This window comes from Telopea speciosissima, chromosome 2 (assembly GCF_018873765.1).
Source record: "Telopea speciosissima isolate NSW1024214 ecotype Mountain lineage chromosome 2, Tspe_v1, whole genome shotgun sequence".
In the NCBI taxonomy this organism is placed as follows: Eukaryota; Viridiplantae; Streptophyta; class Magnoliopsida; order Proteales; family Proteaceae; genus Telopea; species Telopea speciosissima.
Window position 1 is genome coordinate 79379275 of NC_057917.1, and position 13064 is coordinate 79392338.

General features: G+C 37.2%; 2 protein-coding genes across 3 annotated transcripts; one reads left to right on the plus strand and one right to left on the minus strand.

The window, feature by feature from the left end:
- Positions 1 to 3589: 3589 nt before the first annotated feature.
- LOC122651180 (F-box protein CPR1-like) lies at positions 3590 to 4794 on the plus strand. The gene has a single exon (XM_043844495.1). The coding sequence runs from the start codon at positions 3590 to 3592 to the stop codon at positions 4784 to 4786; it is 1197 nt and encodes a 398-aa protein (XP_043700430.1). The 3' UTR covers positions 4787 to 4794.
- A 3256-nt stretch (positions 4795 to 8050) lies between these two features.
- Positions 8051 to 13064, minus strand: LOC122649853 (V-type proton ATPase subunit e1-like). 2 transcript variants are annotated; one of them, XM_043843105.1, is made up of 4 exons: positions 12921 to 13064; positions 12653 to 12787; positions 10062 to 10109; positions 8051 to 8211 (listed from the first exon to the last, which is right to left on the minus strand). In XM_043843105.1, exons 2-4 carry the CDS (start codon positions 12748 to 12750, stop codon positions 8148 to 8150), a joined length of 210 nt encoding a protein of 69 aa, XP_043699040.1. In that variant the 5' UTR covers positions 12751 to 12787; positions 12921 to 13064; the 3' UTR covers positions 8051 to 8147. The 2 variants fall into 2 exon arrangements, with proteins under 2 accessions (XP_043699040.1, XP_043699039.1); XM_043843104.1 differs by having other exon boundaries at positions 12653 to 12842; positions 12921 to 13058.

The following is a 13064-nucleotide window of genomic DNA, read 5'->3' on the forward strand; positions in this document are numbered from 1 at the left end:
TATTATTTTTCTGGTTCATTTTTGTAGCTTTTTTGTTGGTCTCCAAGCATTATGTCTAGATTTATTTGGGGAATTAAATAATTTCTGTGAAGTTAGATTCAAATTAAGGAGAACGTAATGCTCCAAAATGTGGGATACATTATGTAACTCGTTCATGTTACAAGTTAGTGTGATTATTGAGTTCTTATTGCTGGTTTGCAGTTTTTTTTTTCATAAGCCTGCGATGGTGATGTTATGCTTTATGGCTCTAAAAGTGTTTCTTACACAATATTAGATGTTCTGATAAGTTTTTCTTAACCCCTGCTTTTGTCTTTTGTTTCATTCTCTGGACAATGGGATATTGTATCCTTTGACACTACAATTTCCCTCAAAAACACTTGTGTCAATTAATATACATCCAATGAAATGTGTTTTCCTCTTTATCTCAAAATATTTTTGTTATAAAATGATATCACACTCTTAAAATTGTGTTGTTTGCAACACTGTTCTTCAGGGTGTTTCAATTAGGGAAATGTAGTGCGTAGAGTCAATTTTATTTGCTGGTTTGTTATCTTGGTCTGTGTCAGTTAAACTATTTCTTCCATGTGTTTCTACAATGATTTGGTGCTAAATGCCAATAATATTTTACTTGAAGAGTCGCTAGGCTTTCTGTGTTGATATAAAAAATTGTGAATAGTCATGAAACTTCTGAATCTTCAGACCTCAAAGAAGAGTTTGAGATGTTCAGTGTGCTATCATGTGGGTAGCTTTTTCCACTTACAGTATAGGGAGTTAGGCTGTTCTACCTTTGCAGGGTTATATCTTGCGGTTACACCTTTTCCTACAATCTTGTGTTCACTCCCTCTCAATACAAGATCACATGAAATCCTTCTTAATTTTAACCTACATAAACTTGAGAATTGGCCTTCTTTTAGGCTAACTATTTAAGCAATGCAAGCAGTGTAAATTGTTTTGAGCTGCTACACTGAAATATGTGACAACCTAGTGGTCGCGGTTCGAGTCAGGAAAGAACCTCTCCATGAAGCGCGGGTAAGGCTGCATACATTATGACCCTACCCAAACTCCCCAGTGGCAGGAGGCTTATGCACTGGGTACGCCCATTACACTTAAACTTGCGAAGAAAACCTCTTTCTTCCACCTTTTTTTTCTTTTTTTCTCTTCCTTACTAGATTTTTCTGTGGACTGAAGAGAGAACACATGAGGTCAGTAGAATGTTTCAGGCTTCTCATCATGCTAAATCTTTCAGTTTCATGCTTGGGTTTTGTTGAGTTACGCTTATGAATATATACATTTGGGTTTTTGTTAGGAGAGGTGGGAGTTTCTGCATTGAGCTTTGAACCCTTTCCCTTTAACATTGGAGTTTTAAGTTCCTTCTGTTTTCTCCATTGCTAATATGCTTCTAGGATGCTGATCTGTCCAGCAGATTTATGGAATTCTTAGGTTCCACTTATTTTTGTAAAGGAAAACTAAAACTTTTGGGAAAAAGAACTCTATCCTCGAGTGTGGCCTACGTCCAGCACTCCCATGAGTCTATCTCTCTCCTCCCCTTATGAAAAGACATCTCTGCCCCCCTTGTTTTGAAGAGAGAGATAGACACATGGGAGTGATGGCATAGGCCACACTTCCGGACAGAAAACTACTTCCCTAAACTTTTTTAGTTCATCTTTTTTTTCAATACTTGATGTGCATTTGGGTGTTTTTACTGTGCTAATTACTAACATGATGGATTTTCTAGTTTATACTGATCTTATTTCTTTAATATGACTATATCTTTGTTTCCAATGACCAGATTAGACAATGTAATTTTTATCATTTTTATGCTAATATGTTGTCTGTATAGGCATGTGTCTGTCTATACACTATAGATAATAATTTGATAATTATTAGAGTCTATGACACACCACTTTTTGCATCAATCATCTTCTGCCTAGGGTGCAAGCTTTGAAGCGAAGGCAGAGGAATGGTGTCCAAAAATTGTTTCTGATTGGATACAAATAGTTAATATTGAAGAATTAGGTCAGTAATGGTATTTAACACACTAGCTGTAGCTGTTGACATGAGCTATTTCTGTTATCAAAAAAGAAATGCTAAATGGAAAACTGATGTAATCCCCTCCCCCCATGACTGTGTTTTGATAATTGCATGCAATCTAGTGAGTGATTTCTTCTTCAAATTTATCTGATTACTTCACTGTAGCAGAGATTTTAAGCTTTCTGTCCAGGTCTTGTACTGCTAATATGCTATTGTGCCATTATTCACTGCTTTTGGCTCAGAAACATTACATTCCATGCAATCTAACAAGTAATTTCCTCTTTAAATTTAATGATTACTCAACTGGAGTTTCATGGGTTGGGTTCAAAAGCTGTGTCCCCATTCATCTTTAAAGTTGTACAGAGGTATGATCCCTGGCATTAAAAGACTTAAAATTTTAGAACATTTCTCCATAAGAAGTCTACAGAGGTTACATTTGGATGACTTGGGGAACAGTTATCCATAATGCATGATATGCTATACTGTGAGTCATATCACTCGCATATTCTGTGAAGTTGATGAAGTCCCCATTGAAATAACTCAAAAAATTCCAACCATAATTGCAGGGCAAATTTTGATGCAGGAAAGAAGTGCCAATTTCCAATACAAGGGCATATTAAGGTTATCAAATTTTGTTCTCTCTAATCCTAGAGACAGGTTATATTTAGCTGGTACGGTTTGGGCCTTGAGTTGGGTTTGTGCAAGACCTACACTAATGGCTGAAAAATATAAGAATGCATGCGACATACATGGGAGCATATTTGATTGAATTTGAGTTTAAAATTTGACATGTGACTAATCCATAAGATGTACAACTAATCCAATTTTTAGTTGGCCAAAAGGAACGATCTCCATGGATTACCTTATTCGATCCGAGTGTCTAAATGAATTTTATTTTTTGCCACGGGAACGTGGGGGAGTTAATAGTGACGGTGGGTGGATGGGTGGGGGAGTAGCAGACGGGGTGAGGAGTTTGGGGAGGGGCGGGGAAGTTTAGGAGGTAGGGCGGTGACTCCGGACCAAACATGAAGAAGAAAATTCATCACGTAAATTGGTCTACTATGTGCAGTCCCTATTGTACCTGGATCGACGTGATGAATCAAGACGATATCAATAAGGCGGCAATGCATCCTCCTAGGGAATCAAAGCGCTCAAGGTGACCAAGGAGCCCAGACGCCTTAATAACTATGCCAATAATAGAGGTGAATCGGTCCATTTGAATCAGAATCGACCAACCCTAGTTCCATTAATTTATGATTTTATGCCTTATCCACGAAACTTTGTTTTGGATCGATCAGCCATGAATTAATTGCTCAAAAATCTCTATTGGATTGCCATTTAATTTCCCATCTTCTTTCATTGGGGTCGGGCAATTTTGTTGATTGACCGGATTGACCCAACTTGAACCCGGTCCAAAAACCAGGAATGGGATTGGAGACCAGGCCGGGTTTTAGAACATTGCTTCACTGCTTCAGCCACTCATATATAGTCATGGTGCACTGTTGTGCTTGAAACCCTTAGACGGAGTCGCCACAAAACCCCAAATTAGCGATAGAAGATGAAGCAACAGAGGATGAAGCGACATAGGAGGAAGAAGAAGAAGGAGAAAGGAAAAGAAAAAACAATCCAGGCAGCAAGAGAAGAAGAAGCAGAGATAGTGAAGATGCAGACGCTCCCATTCGAAATAATAAGAGAGATCCTCTCAAGACTACCCGTTAAGTCTCTCTTTCGATTCAGGTGCGTCTCCAAAGACTGGAGCTGTTTAATTAGTGATCCATTTTTCATTTCCCTGCACCTCAATCGATCATCTGAGAAAAACCCTAGTCTCTGCCTCACTGATGGCGATAGATGTTTCTTCACTGCACCTATTGATGGGTCCTCTACTGCTACGATGGTTAATATTCCATTTGAGGAACTGATGGATCCTGCTGAAATCGTGGGCTCTTGTAATGGGTTGTTATGTTTAGTTTTTTCTAATAGTTGGCGTATATTCTTCTGGAACCCCGCTATAAGAGAATTCAAGAAGCTTCCTGATGCCCCGATTGTGTCCCCAAGAATTTTGATGATTACTAATACTGTGTTAGGGTTTGGGTATGATCCCATTAATGATGAATACAAAGTGGTAAGAATTATTTACGTCTGCGTAAGGAGCTGGAAGGACAGCCTCATTTTTCAGTGTGATGATGTCTCGGTATTCTCCTTGGGGACTGGGAAATGGAAGAAACTTGGAAATGTCCCTTTTGGCATAAACTCCATGTCATCACAGGCTGTAGTGAATGGATCTATTCATTGGATGGCAACTCAGAAGATCAATTCAGAATTGTCGGATTTAATAGTTTCTTTTGATGTGCGAAATGAGGTGTTCCGAGAAATACAACTTCCCAATTGTGTAGAAGGAAAACGTCATAAGTTTGTCAGAGCTTTGGAAGGATTCCTGTCTTTGATTGAGTGTATCCCTGGCGGAAATGTTGAGATATGGGTGATGAAGGATTATGGCGTGAACGGTTCTTGGACTAAACAGTTCACCATTGAATTGCTATATGGTTATGGTTTTGAAGACTCTAGAGCAGTTTTTCCTAAAGAGATTTTGAGGAGTGGTGAGATTCTAATTGAGAAGAATAACAAAAATCTGGTTTTGTATAATCCTGAAAGCAAAGGACAGAGGGAACTTGAAATTAATGGGCTTCCGGATGGGTTTGAATCGTTTCTTTTCATGGAGAGTCTCGTTCCACTTTCTGATGGAAGCAAATATTAGGAGCATCAATCGGGGTTGGGGGGGGGGGGGGGAGGGAAGACGATGAAGAAGTAAAAATGATGACCGTTGGTGAATAGGAGCCCTGTTCTTCAATGCAATCTTCTACTTCTTCATGTACAAATCTTTTATTGTGTAGAGGTTCACTAACTTTTTTAGGAGTACACTCATTGGCGTGTGCTATATCAACTCATGGTGTATGTAATTGTGGTTCTGTTTCAACTATGGTCTCCTTTAGGATGTTTCATCTCTTTTGCATCAGCTTAGTTTGACGGCTTATCATGTTATATTGTTTTGTTTGTTAAAGTTGCCAGCCTTCCAGAATTGATTTTGGTTCAGTAATTAGTTGTTTATTTCAGGTATTTAAGTCTTGAAGTCTAGATTTTGAGTTTATAATTTTTCTTCTTCATTTTTTGTAGCTTTTTAGTTGGTCTCTAAGCATTATGTCTAGATTGATTTGGGGTTTTGAATCATTTATTAGAAGTTAGATTCAAATTAAGGAGAACGTAATGCACCAAAATGTGGGATACATTATTTAACTTGTTTATGTTACAATTTAATGTGATTATTGATTGCTTATTGCTGGTTTGCATTTTTTTCCCCCTAAGCCTGTGATGATGGTGTTATGCTTTATGGCTCTAAAAGTGTTTATTACACAATATTAGATGTTCTGATAAGTTTTTCTCAACCCCTGCTTTTGTCTTTTGTTTCAATCTCTGGACAATGGGATAGTGTATCCTTTGACGCTACAATTTCCTGTGAAAAACACTTGTATCAATTAATATGCATCCAATGATATTTTTATTATAAAATGATATCACACTTTTAAAATTGTGTTGTTTGCAACACTGTTCTTCAGGGTGTTTCAATTAGGGAAACATAGTGTGTAGAGTCAATTTTATTTGTTGGTTTGTTATCTTGGTCTGTGTCAGTTAAAACTGTATCTTCCATGTGTTTCAACAATGATATGGTGCTAAATGCCAATAATTCTGTGTTGATGTAAAAAATTAGGGAAAATTACATTCCCCTCCCTGTACTTTACCCTAATTAAAGTTTCATCCCCTCGAGTTTTGATTATACGGCCATTCCCCCTTTGCCTGACGGTGGTTAGCCTGGTGTTTATTTTAGTTTGGAAAAGATTATTTTACCCTTGTACTTTAACATCAGAAATAAAATTACAATGTTACCATTTTCTTCATCGTCAACCTAAAACATCCATTAGAGAAGAAACGAATCACTGGTATTCATCTCCAGTGAGCTCCAAGGTATCTCCAGCAAAAGTTAATAAACTCCGGCAGAAACAAAGGTCATCATCTCTGACGAAGATAAGTGTTTCAGAGTTTGTTCAGTTGGGTCTCTCAAATAAACAGAATGCGATCTTAGTCACCCCCCCCCTCCCCCCCCAAAAAAAAAAAAAGAATACGATCTTCTATGAATCAAGACAATAGCTGTTGCATTCTCCTTCTAATAGCTTTGCAATCAGGGCCATATGACAACTAGGAACTATGATCGAACATACCCATTGTAGTTCAAGATTCCAGAGAGCTTAAAAAAAATTGATGGCGGCCAATGGATTCTGATTCTGTGTTGGGGTTTGGAAAAATGAGAATAAAAGAAAAGAGATACGTTTATGGGAGAGAAATGGAAAAGGAAGTCAGAGAGGAGACGGGTTCAGCAAGGATAAATTAGTGGAGGATGGGTGTAGTCATGGCTGGAATTCATATTGGGGTTTTGTTTAGGCAAAAATGTGGGTTAGGTTTCAAGTGGAAACGAAATTTAGCTAGTCTCTAGGGAGCCAAGCACGCCCAGGGTGTGCTGTCACAGAACTCATCGACAGGACAACAGGAGAGCTGTCATGTGCCACTTTGCAAACCCATAGATGCCCTACAGCTCACTTGGAATTTATCAAGTGGCAAAATAGATGATAGGAGAGTACTTTTTCTATAAAAAACATAGGGCCAAGTAAAGGCAATTTCCGCTTAACATATATAGTACAAGATACACATCAAAGCTTTTACCAAAAAAAAGAAAAAAACAAAATACACATCAAAGCTAATGTCTAAACGTGTCTAAATCATAATGTACACATGAATACGGATCAAAATGGGGAAAAAAAATAAATTTAATGAGCTGGTTAACAACACAATCAGTTGTACTTCCTCCATTTTGAATGTAAAACTGACCCAGATGATAATGACAGCCAAATGAATTGAAGAGCTTTATTTTAATAAATATTTTTTTTAATGAATTGTCCAAATCAAAGAAAAGAACGTCTGCTGCCTATGACTCTTTCATGAATCAGTTATCAGTGCCCCATGAAAATATTGAGTTTGGTAGGGAAAGCAGGTCATTCTAAATACCCAACGAAGTGAAACACAATTTCAGTAGCTTAATGTCATATGGTCTTCTGCATAAATTAGCATTTTTTTTAGTGGGAAATTTTACTGGGCACCATCAATCATCCATAGTTACAAGAATGACATTATCATTGGACACTCCACTTTGGTACAGTTTAACAAGATGCAAGTAAGGTATGCACTTGCAAGACAACAGAGAATGATATATTATTGTTTCACCACTAGTTCATGCTCTCTACTTGGTCTTCTCATCCAACACTACCAACTTTGCAGGGGACTGCAAAGTTGGTAAGTTCAGGCCGGGAGTAGAAAAATATGGTAGGGGCATACATCCGGCTGAAATGAAAAAAAAAAATGCATAGTATAATGCTAAGGGAATCAGTTCAGTGCATAGTTTAACAACCAGAGTAAATGCTGAACATGGTTGGCTCCAGTGTAGTTCCAGTTTCTCCAGTTTAATTGCCAGTTTTCACTAACAATGGGAACCACTATGGGCCCAGTTCTTGTTTAACCCAATAGACTCTCTTGTATTGTTCAGTCTTAAACTATAGCTCCCTGCACTTTGAGCAAGAAACTAGTGGCTATGACAGTGTTTCCCTTATAACATGGCATCTCTTAATTTATACTGCATCTCTTGACACCATCATCCTAGATGGAAGCAGATGAACATATATCATTTGAAATGGTTATAAAGGGTGGATGCAGCAGCACAAAATGACTCAAAACAAGTTGAACTAAAGAATACCCATTTCCTCTATTTATATTCTGCTTATTTAATTGAAAACATAAGATTCATAACAATCTCTTGTTTTACTACAAATAAATGTGATTAAGAGTGAAGACAGGGCAGATAGATCAAACACGAAATGATGAACAATCAACTTCCACTCCAAAAAGAATATAAAAATCCAAAATGGGTAAAGAATTGCAGCAATCATATATCTGCATTACCCATCAATTATACAATGCGATAGCCAAAGGTTGTAGAACTCATTTGGCAGAACTTACTACCCTTCACTCAGAATTGGAACAATAAGCGGATTCATCTGTGCAAGATACACAATTGCCCACCTGACAAAACATGCAGAAGATACATTGAGCTCTACATGACAAAGGAAGTACAAAGACATGAAGAAACCCATAAAAAAAATATACAAGTAGAGAAAAGGAAAGTATTTAGGTTTGTTCAAAATCATGATTTGATTGCTTCAGCATGTTTTCCTTTCCTGGTTTATCAACACACAAAGTAGGATGGCAAGCAATGCACCAAGTCTCAAGATTCTTTGCATAGTTGTCAAGACGCCTTGGTCACCTAGGCAGGCACCTTTTTGGTTTTGCCTTGCTTCCAGGCCCCCGTCGACGCCTTGGGTTGCCTAGATACCGTGCCAACTATGATTCTTTGCAAATTTAGGACAATGCAAAATTTAACTAAAAATGTGAATTTATTCATTCTGAGGATGAAGTCAGTCCTAATGAACTTTTTATATATATTAAAAAAAAAAAGAGGAACAAAATGCCCCTGAAGTGTACCAACAATCATAAAGTGCCCTTACAGCTCCAAAACATTTCCTCCTCAACCTGTCATAGCATTAGATACAGTGGGTGCTGAATACAATTGGTAGTTCCATTCTGAAGGTGTCATCTTCAACTAAATCCTGCCTTCCAGTGAGAAATCAGAAACTTATTTGGTTTGCAGCAACATAACTGGGCTAACCCTAGTCATATTGCAGCACCTAAACATATATCTTTCTAGCTCATCCAGAGATTGCAGAGGTTGCAACACAATATCCCACCAGAAAACCAATGACAGATAGAGATCCTTCACTGCTTCCCCAATCTCTACTCAGTTTATTTTCAAAACAAGAGAGTATCAAACTTAAGATCTCATCAGTTTTCCATACATAAAGCTCAGGTACGTACACAAACCATGAAAATTGGCAAAATCAGGACATCAAACATAACAGAGCATTTTCCTGTATATAGCTTCAAGCACCAAACTGCTCCAAATAAGATCAGTTAAGACGAACCTCATGCTTTGAGGAAGTCTTCTCTAAAGACCTAGCAGAGAAAATGTCATCTTAAGAGTCTTCTGATTTCATCATGAATCCATGATACTTGCACATCATTTCCACGAATATGATATCAACGAAATTATGATTCCTAAAGAGAAACCAACTATAGATTTGGAAATTCCTTTGTATGTCATTCAATATTTTCCAGTTGATGTCAACAGAGAGGAATAGAGAACCTTAAATATGTTTGTCACTGAAGTAGAGTCATTTAATAAACCACCTAAAAAGGAAGGATAAAATTTTCCTCCACCAAACTGGAATGTTCACAGTATCATCCCAGGGTTCATAAACCCCTCTAGGGTTTTTGTATTTTCTCAAAACACCCTCACGATGCCCTCGCCTGCCATCCCACACCCCCGGCGAATGGTCCCAAAATATTGAGGGATTTGGTATTTGGGTCTGTTACAGAAAATTCATAGGGGGACTAAAAGGTCCCAGAAGTTTGAAAATGTTGTCTATTAGTAGTTTTGCCAAAGAGAAAGTTTGGATCCATTCAAATGTACCCAAAATCATTTTGCATAAAACCTGAATAAATCATCTCAATTTAAAAATGCTAGCTTAATTAACATCAGTCTTTTAGAATTTAGAGTCATAGATGCAAATGTCATCAGAGTATCACGAGAGGTCGAACCATAACTAATAGTCATTCTATATAGACCACAAATCCAATCTGTCCTACTTCCAATCAACAGTTGCACCTGAAATATGTGCACAAGTACCATTTCCAAGCTACAAGAAAAAGTTATAATGTTTTCCATCATAAAATTTAATATCTTTTTGAATGATTTACAATTTTCTGAAATTGAGTCATTAATAAAGTAAAGCTGGGCAAAGATGACAAGAACTTACATCATCCAACAACAAACTGTTGTTGTAATAACTAAGGTTAAGTGAAACCTGCATTATAAAAATATAAATTAGCAATTGACAAGCCCAAGATGAAAACAACATGTAAACTAAATAACAAAAAATGAGGAATTTGTATTAGTGCCAACTTCAATGAGTTTATAAATCTATTCTTGGTAGTCATATCATCAAAACATTCTGAACATACTTTTTTATGGTAACCTGAATCTTCCATATAACATGAAATATGCATTAGCATTGGTTAAAGCAAGTTACTACATTGACAGTAAATATATAGATCTTTACTATTAGCAGACATAGCATTCAAAAAGTAATATAAGGTAAAGATGGAATAAATCTCACATAGATACAACCACTTCTCAACATTACTGAAGCAACCTAATTCATATAAGAGTTACATTGATTTAAATAGGGATATTTTTTTTTTTAATTTAGATCTCATAGGGGCAAAGCAAGAATTTCACCATCATTTCCTTTTTTTTTTTTAAGCTACAGGTCAATGTTTCGAAACCCGGCCCATTTGACAAGTGACCAATGAAGCAGGATGGCAGGTCACTGGGTTGCCTTGCGGGCCAACAACTTTTGATTTTAATGTAATAAATTTTAAAAATTTCAACGTATGTTAAATTAAGTTGCTTTCAATACAAAATTTCTAGGCTAAAGGTTCAATGTGTAATCGAAGAATCTTAACTGTCATGTAAAAATACACTATATATTGTGTATGCAAGATGGGTCATTTGGTTTGTGGACAATGGTTTCACCAGTTCAAGCACAAGGAAGTAATGGGCCACTGACTTGTCGCAAAATCAGAAGGAAAGCAGGCGTAGAAGATTGATCCACCCATTTCCTGGATCAGGTGGGAGCGAACTAATTCAACCAGACAAGCTGTCCCACTCAGAACCTTGAGCAAGATAGATTGTCAGATGATTAGAGATACGAGAGAACCATTCAAAGTTCTGCACTGTTTCCTGTAAAAGGAGCCTGCACTGATGCTACTCAAGAACAATTGCTACAATGGCCAGCAAAATGATGCAAGATCTCTAAGATTGTAGAAAAACTGGAAAGTTCTTTCTGGTATGCATTGGACCAAGGAACTTCCAAGGTGTTATAACTAAACTTCATCTGACCAAAGCCCTATTACATTATCATTTTTCAAGGGTAAAACCAAATGCTATAGGTTCCATAATTTTGGGTTGAAAAACCTAAGTTTGTGAAAACTCTTGAGATCTGAATTCTGAGCTATGCAACTGGAGGGAACCCAATGTCTAGAAGGTCATGATAATCATGGACTATCCCCATGCAGCAATATGCATCAAGAACCAACACCTGGCCATGCCATTGATAGAAACTCAAATCCTTCTCTTTAATAGAGTTCTGTAAATTAATTTTTTTTCCATGCTGAGAAATAATTAAGCTTTTTAGGGAAGCCGATTTGCTACAAAACTCCTAACTACCTGCTTCCCATTGTAACGATATCTCATTTGTGATCTTGTTTTGCACCCCATCGACTTGTACAATGGAACTCTTGGCAATATCCTGGATGATGACAGTGGGTACACGTCAAGGAAGTAAATTCTTCATATAATATCAGTTTGCTCTTCACAGATTAGGCTCTCCTGAAAAGTCTGCAGCATAGATCATAAGAGGGGGGGGGGGTAGGGAATGTATTTTAATTCTGAATTGTCGTCAACTTGTTGCATTATGTCTAAACTTTCAGATTTTCAGCATTAATCCCAGCTCAGCTAAAGAGAGGAAAGAAAGAGGGAACAATTAGAAAGACAGGATGGGAGAGGAATGATCCTCCTGTGGTTGCAACAGATCAGAAAGCATGAAAACTATCAAATTGAATACTTCAGTAGAACTGGAATGGCAAAAACAAAAACATAAAAAGCTGGAAATTTTCCCTACGACTAGTCCATAAAATTGCCAAACAAAGCCTACAACACACTTTAGTCCATGGTCAGATGAATGAATAGAGCCACTATGGAGAAAAGGAAAACATAAAGAAGCAGAAAATTTTCCATAGACTAGTGCATAAATGTGCCAAACAAAGCCTACAACACACTTTAGTCCATAGTCGGATGAATGAACCGCCACTGCTCTAACTATGAAAGAGTTCTAGGATAATGAAAAAGATCTACATCTAATAATCGACAATATCATCCGTTTTGTCCAAGCAGGATCTGAAGTATCCACTTTATAAGGCAGATTCACTGGGCTTATCAATGTATCCTTGGTACAGAAATGGGTTCTTTGTAAGAAAAACTTACTTCTATCAAAGAAGGATCCATAACTTCTATTCAAGCAGTGCAATCAGGAATATACCAAGTGCAGTCCGACATTTAACAGTTTAAATGGCTACCAATAAGCATTCTAAAAACTAATTCAAGCGGCAGTCTTTGAATTCAACAGAAGCACAAGCTCAAATAAGGTCCAAATAACATATTTTTTCGAATCTTTCAATTCAACAAAGTCAGAATTTGAAATCAAATTCCAATTACCCTATTATCAAAAAAAGAGAGAAAAGGCAAAAATTTGCGCTTCGGATGAAAAACATAAAAGAGAAGGCGTACAGGTTGCCAGAAGGTCCTCTGTTGCAGCAGATTCTGGCCAAAAGAGCCCCTATGACACCCGCCACAATGAAAATCAGGGAGGTTATCAAGAAGCCCATGTTGATCAAATCTTGAACTCAGCCACCCAGATGATTTCTGTAACAAAACATGAATTTAGATAACGTAAGTATACAAGAGATTGTTCCCGGATCTGCAAATGCAGGATATATTTGATTAATTCTTAAAAAATTGCAGAAAAATTTTTGAGAGAGAATAAAACCCTAATAACTGAACAATCAAGCTGGGCTCAAGGGTGAGACAAGAAAATAACAATCACAGTCGATCTGCTCTGCTTCTCGTGTACTATATACTGTACACACAAAATTGAATTAAAATACACCTGATATGTACATCATCTTAGTTCTGCTGGGCA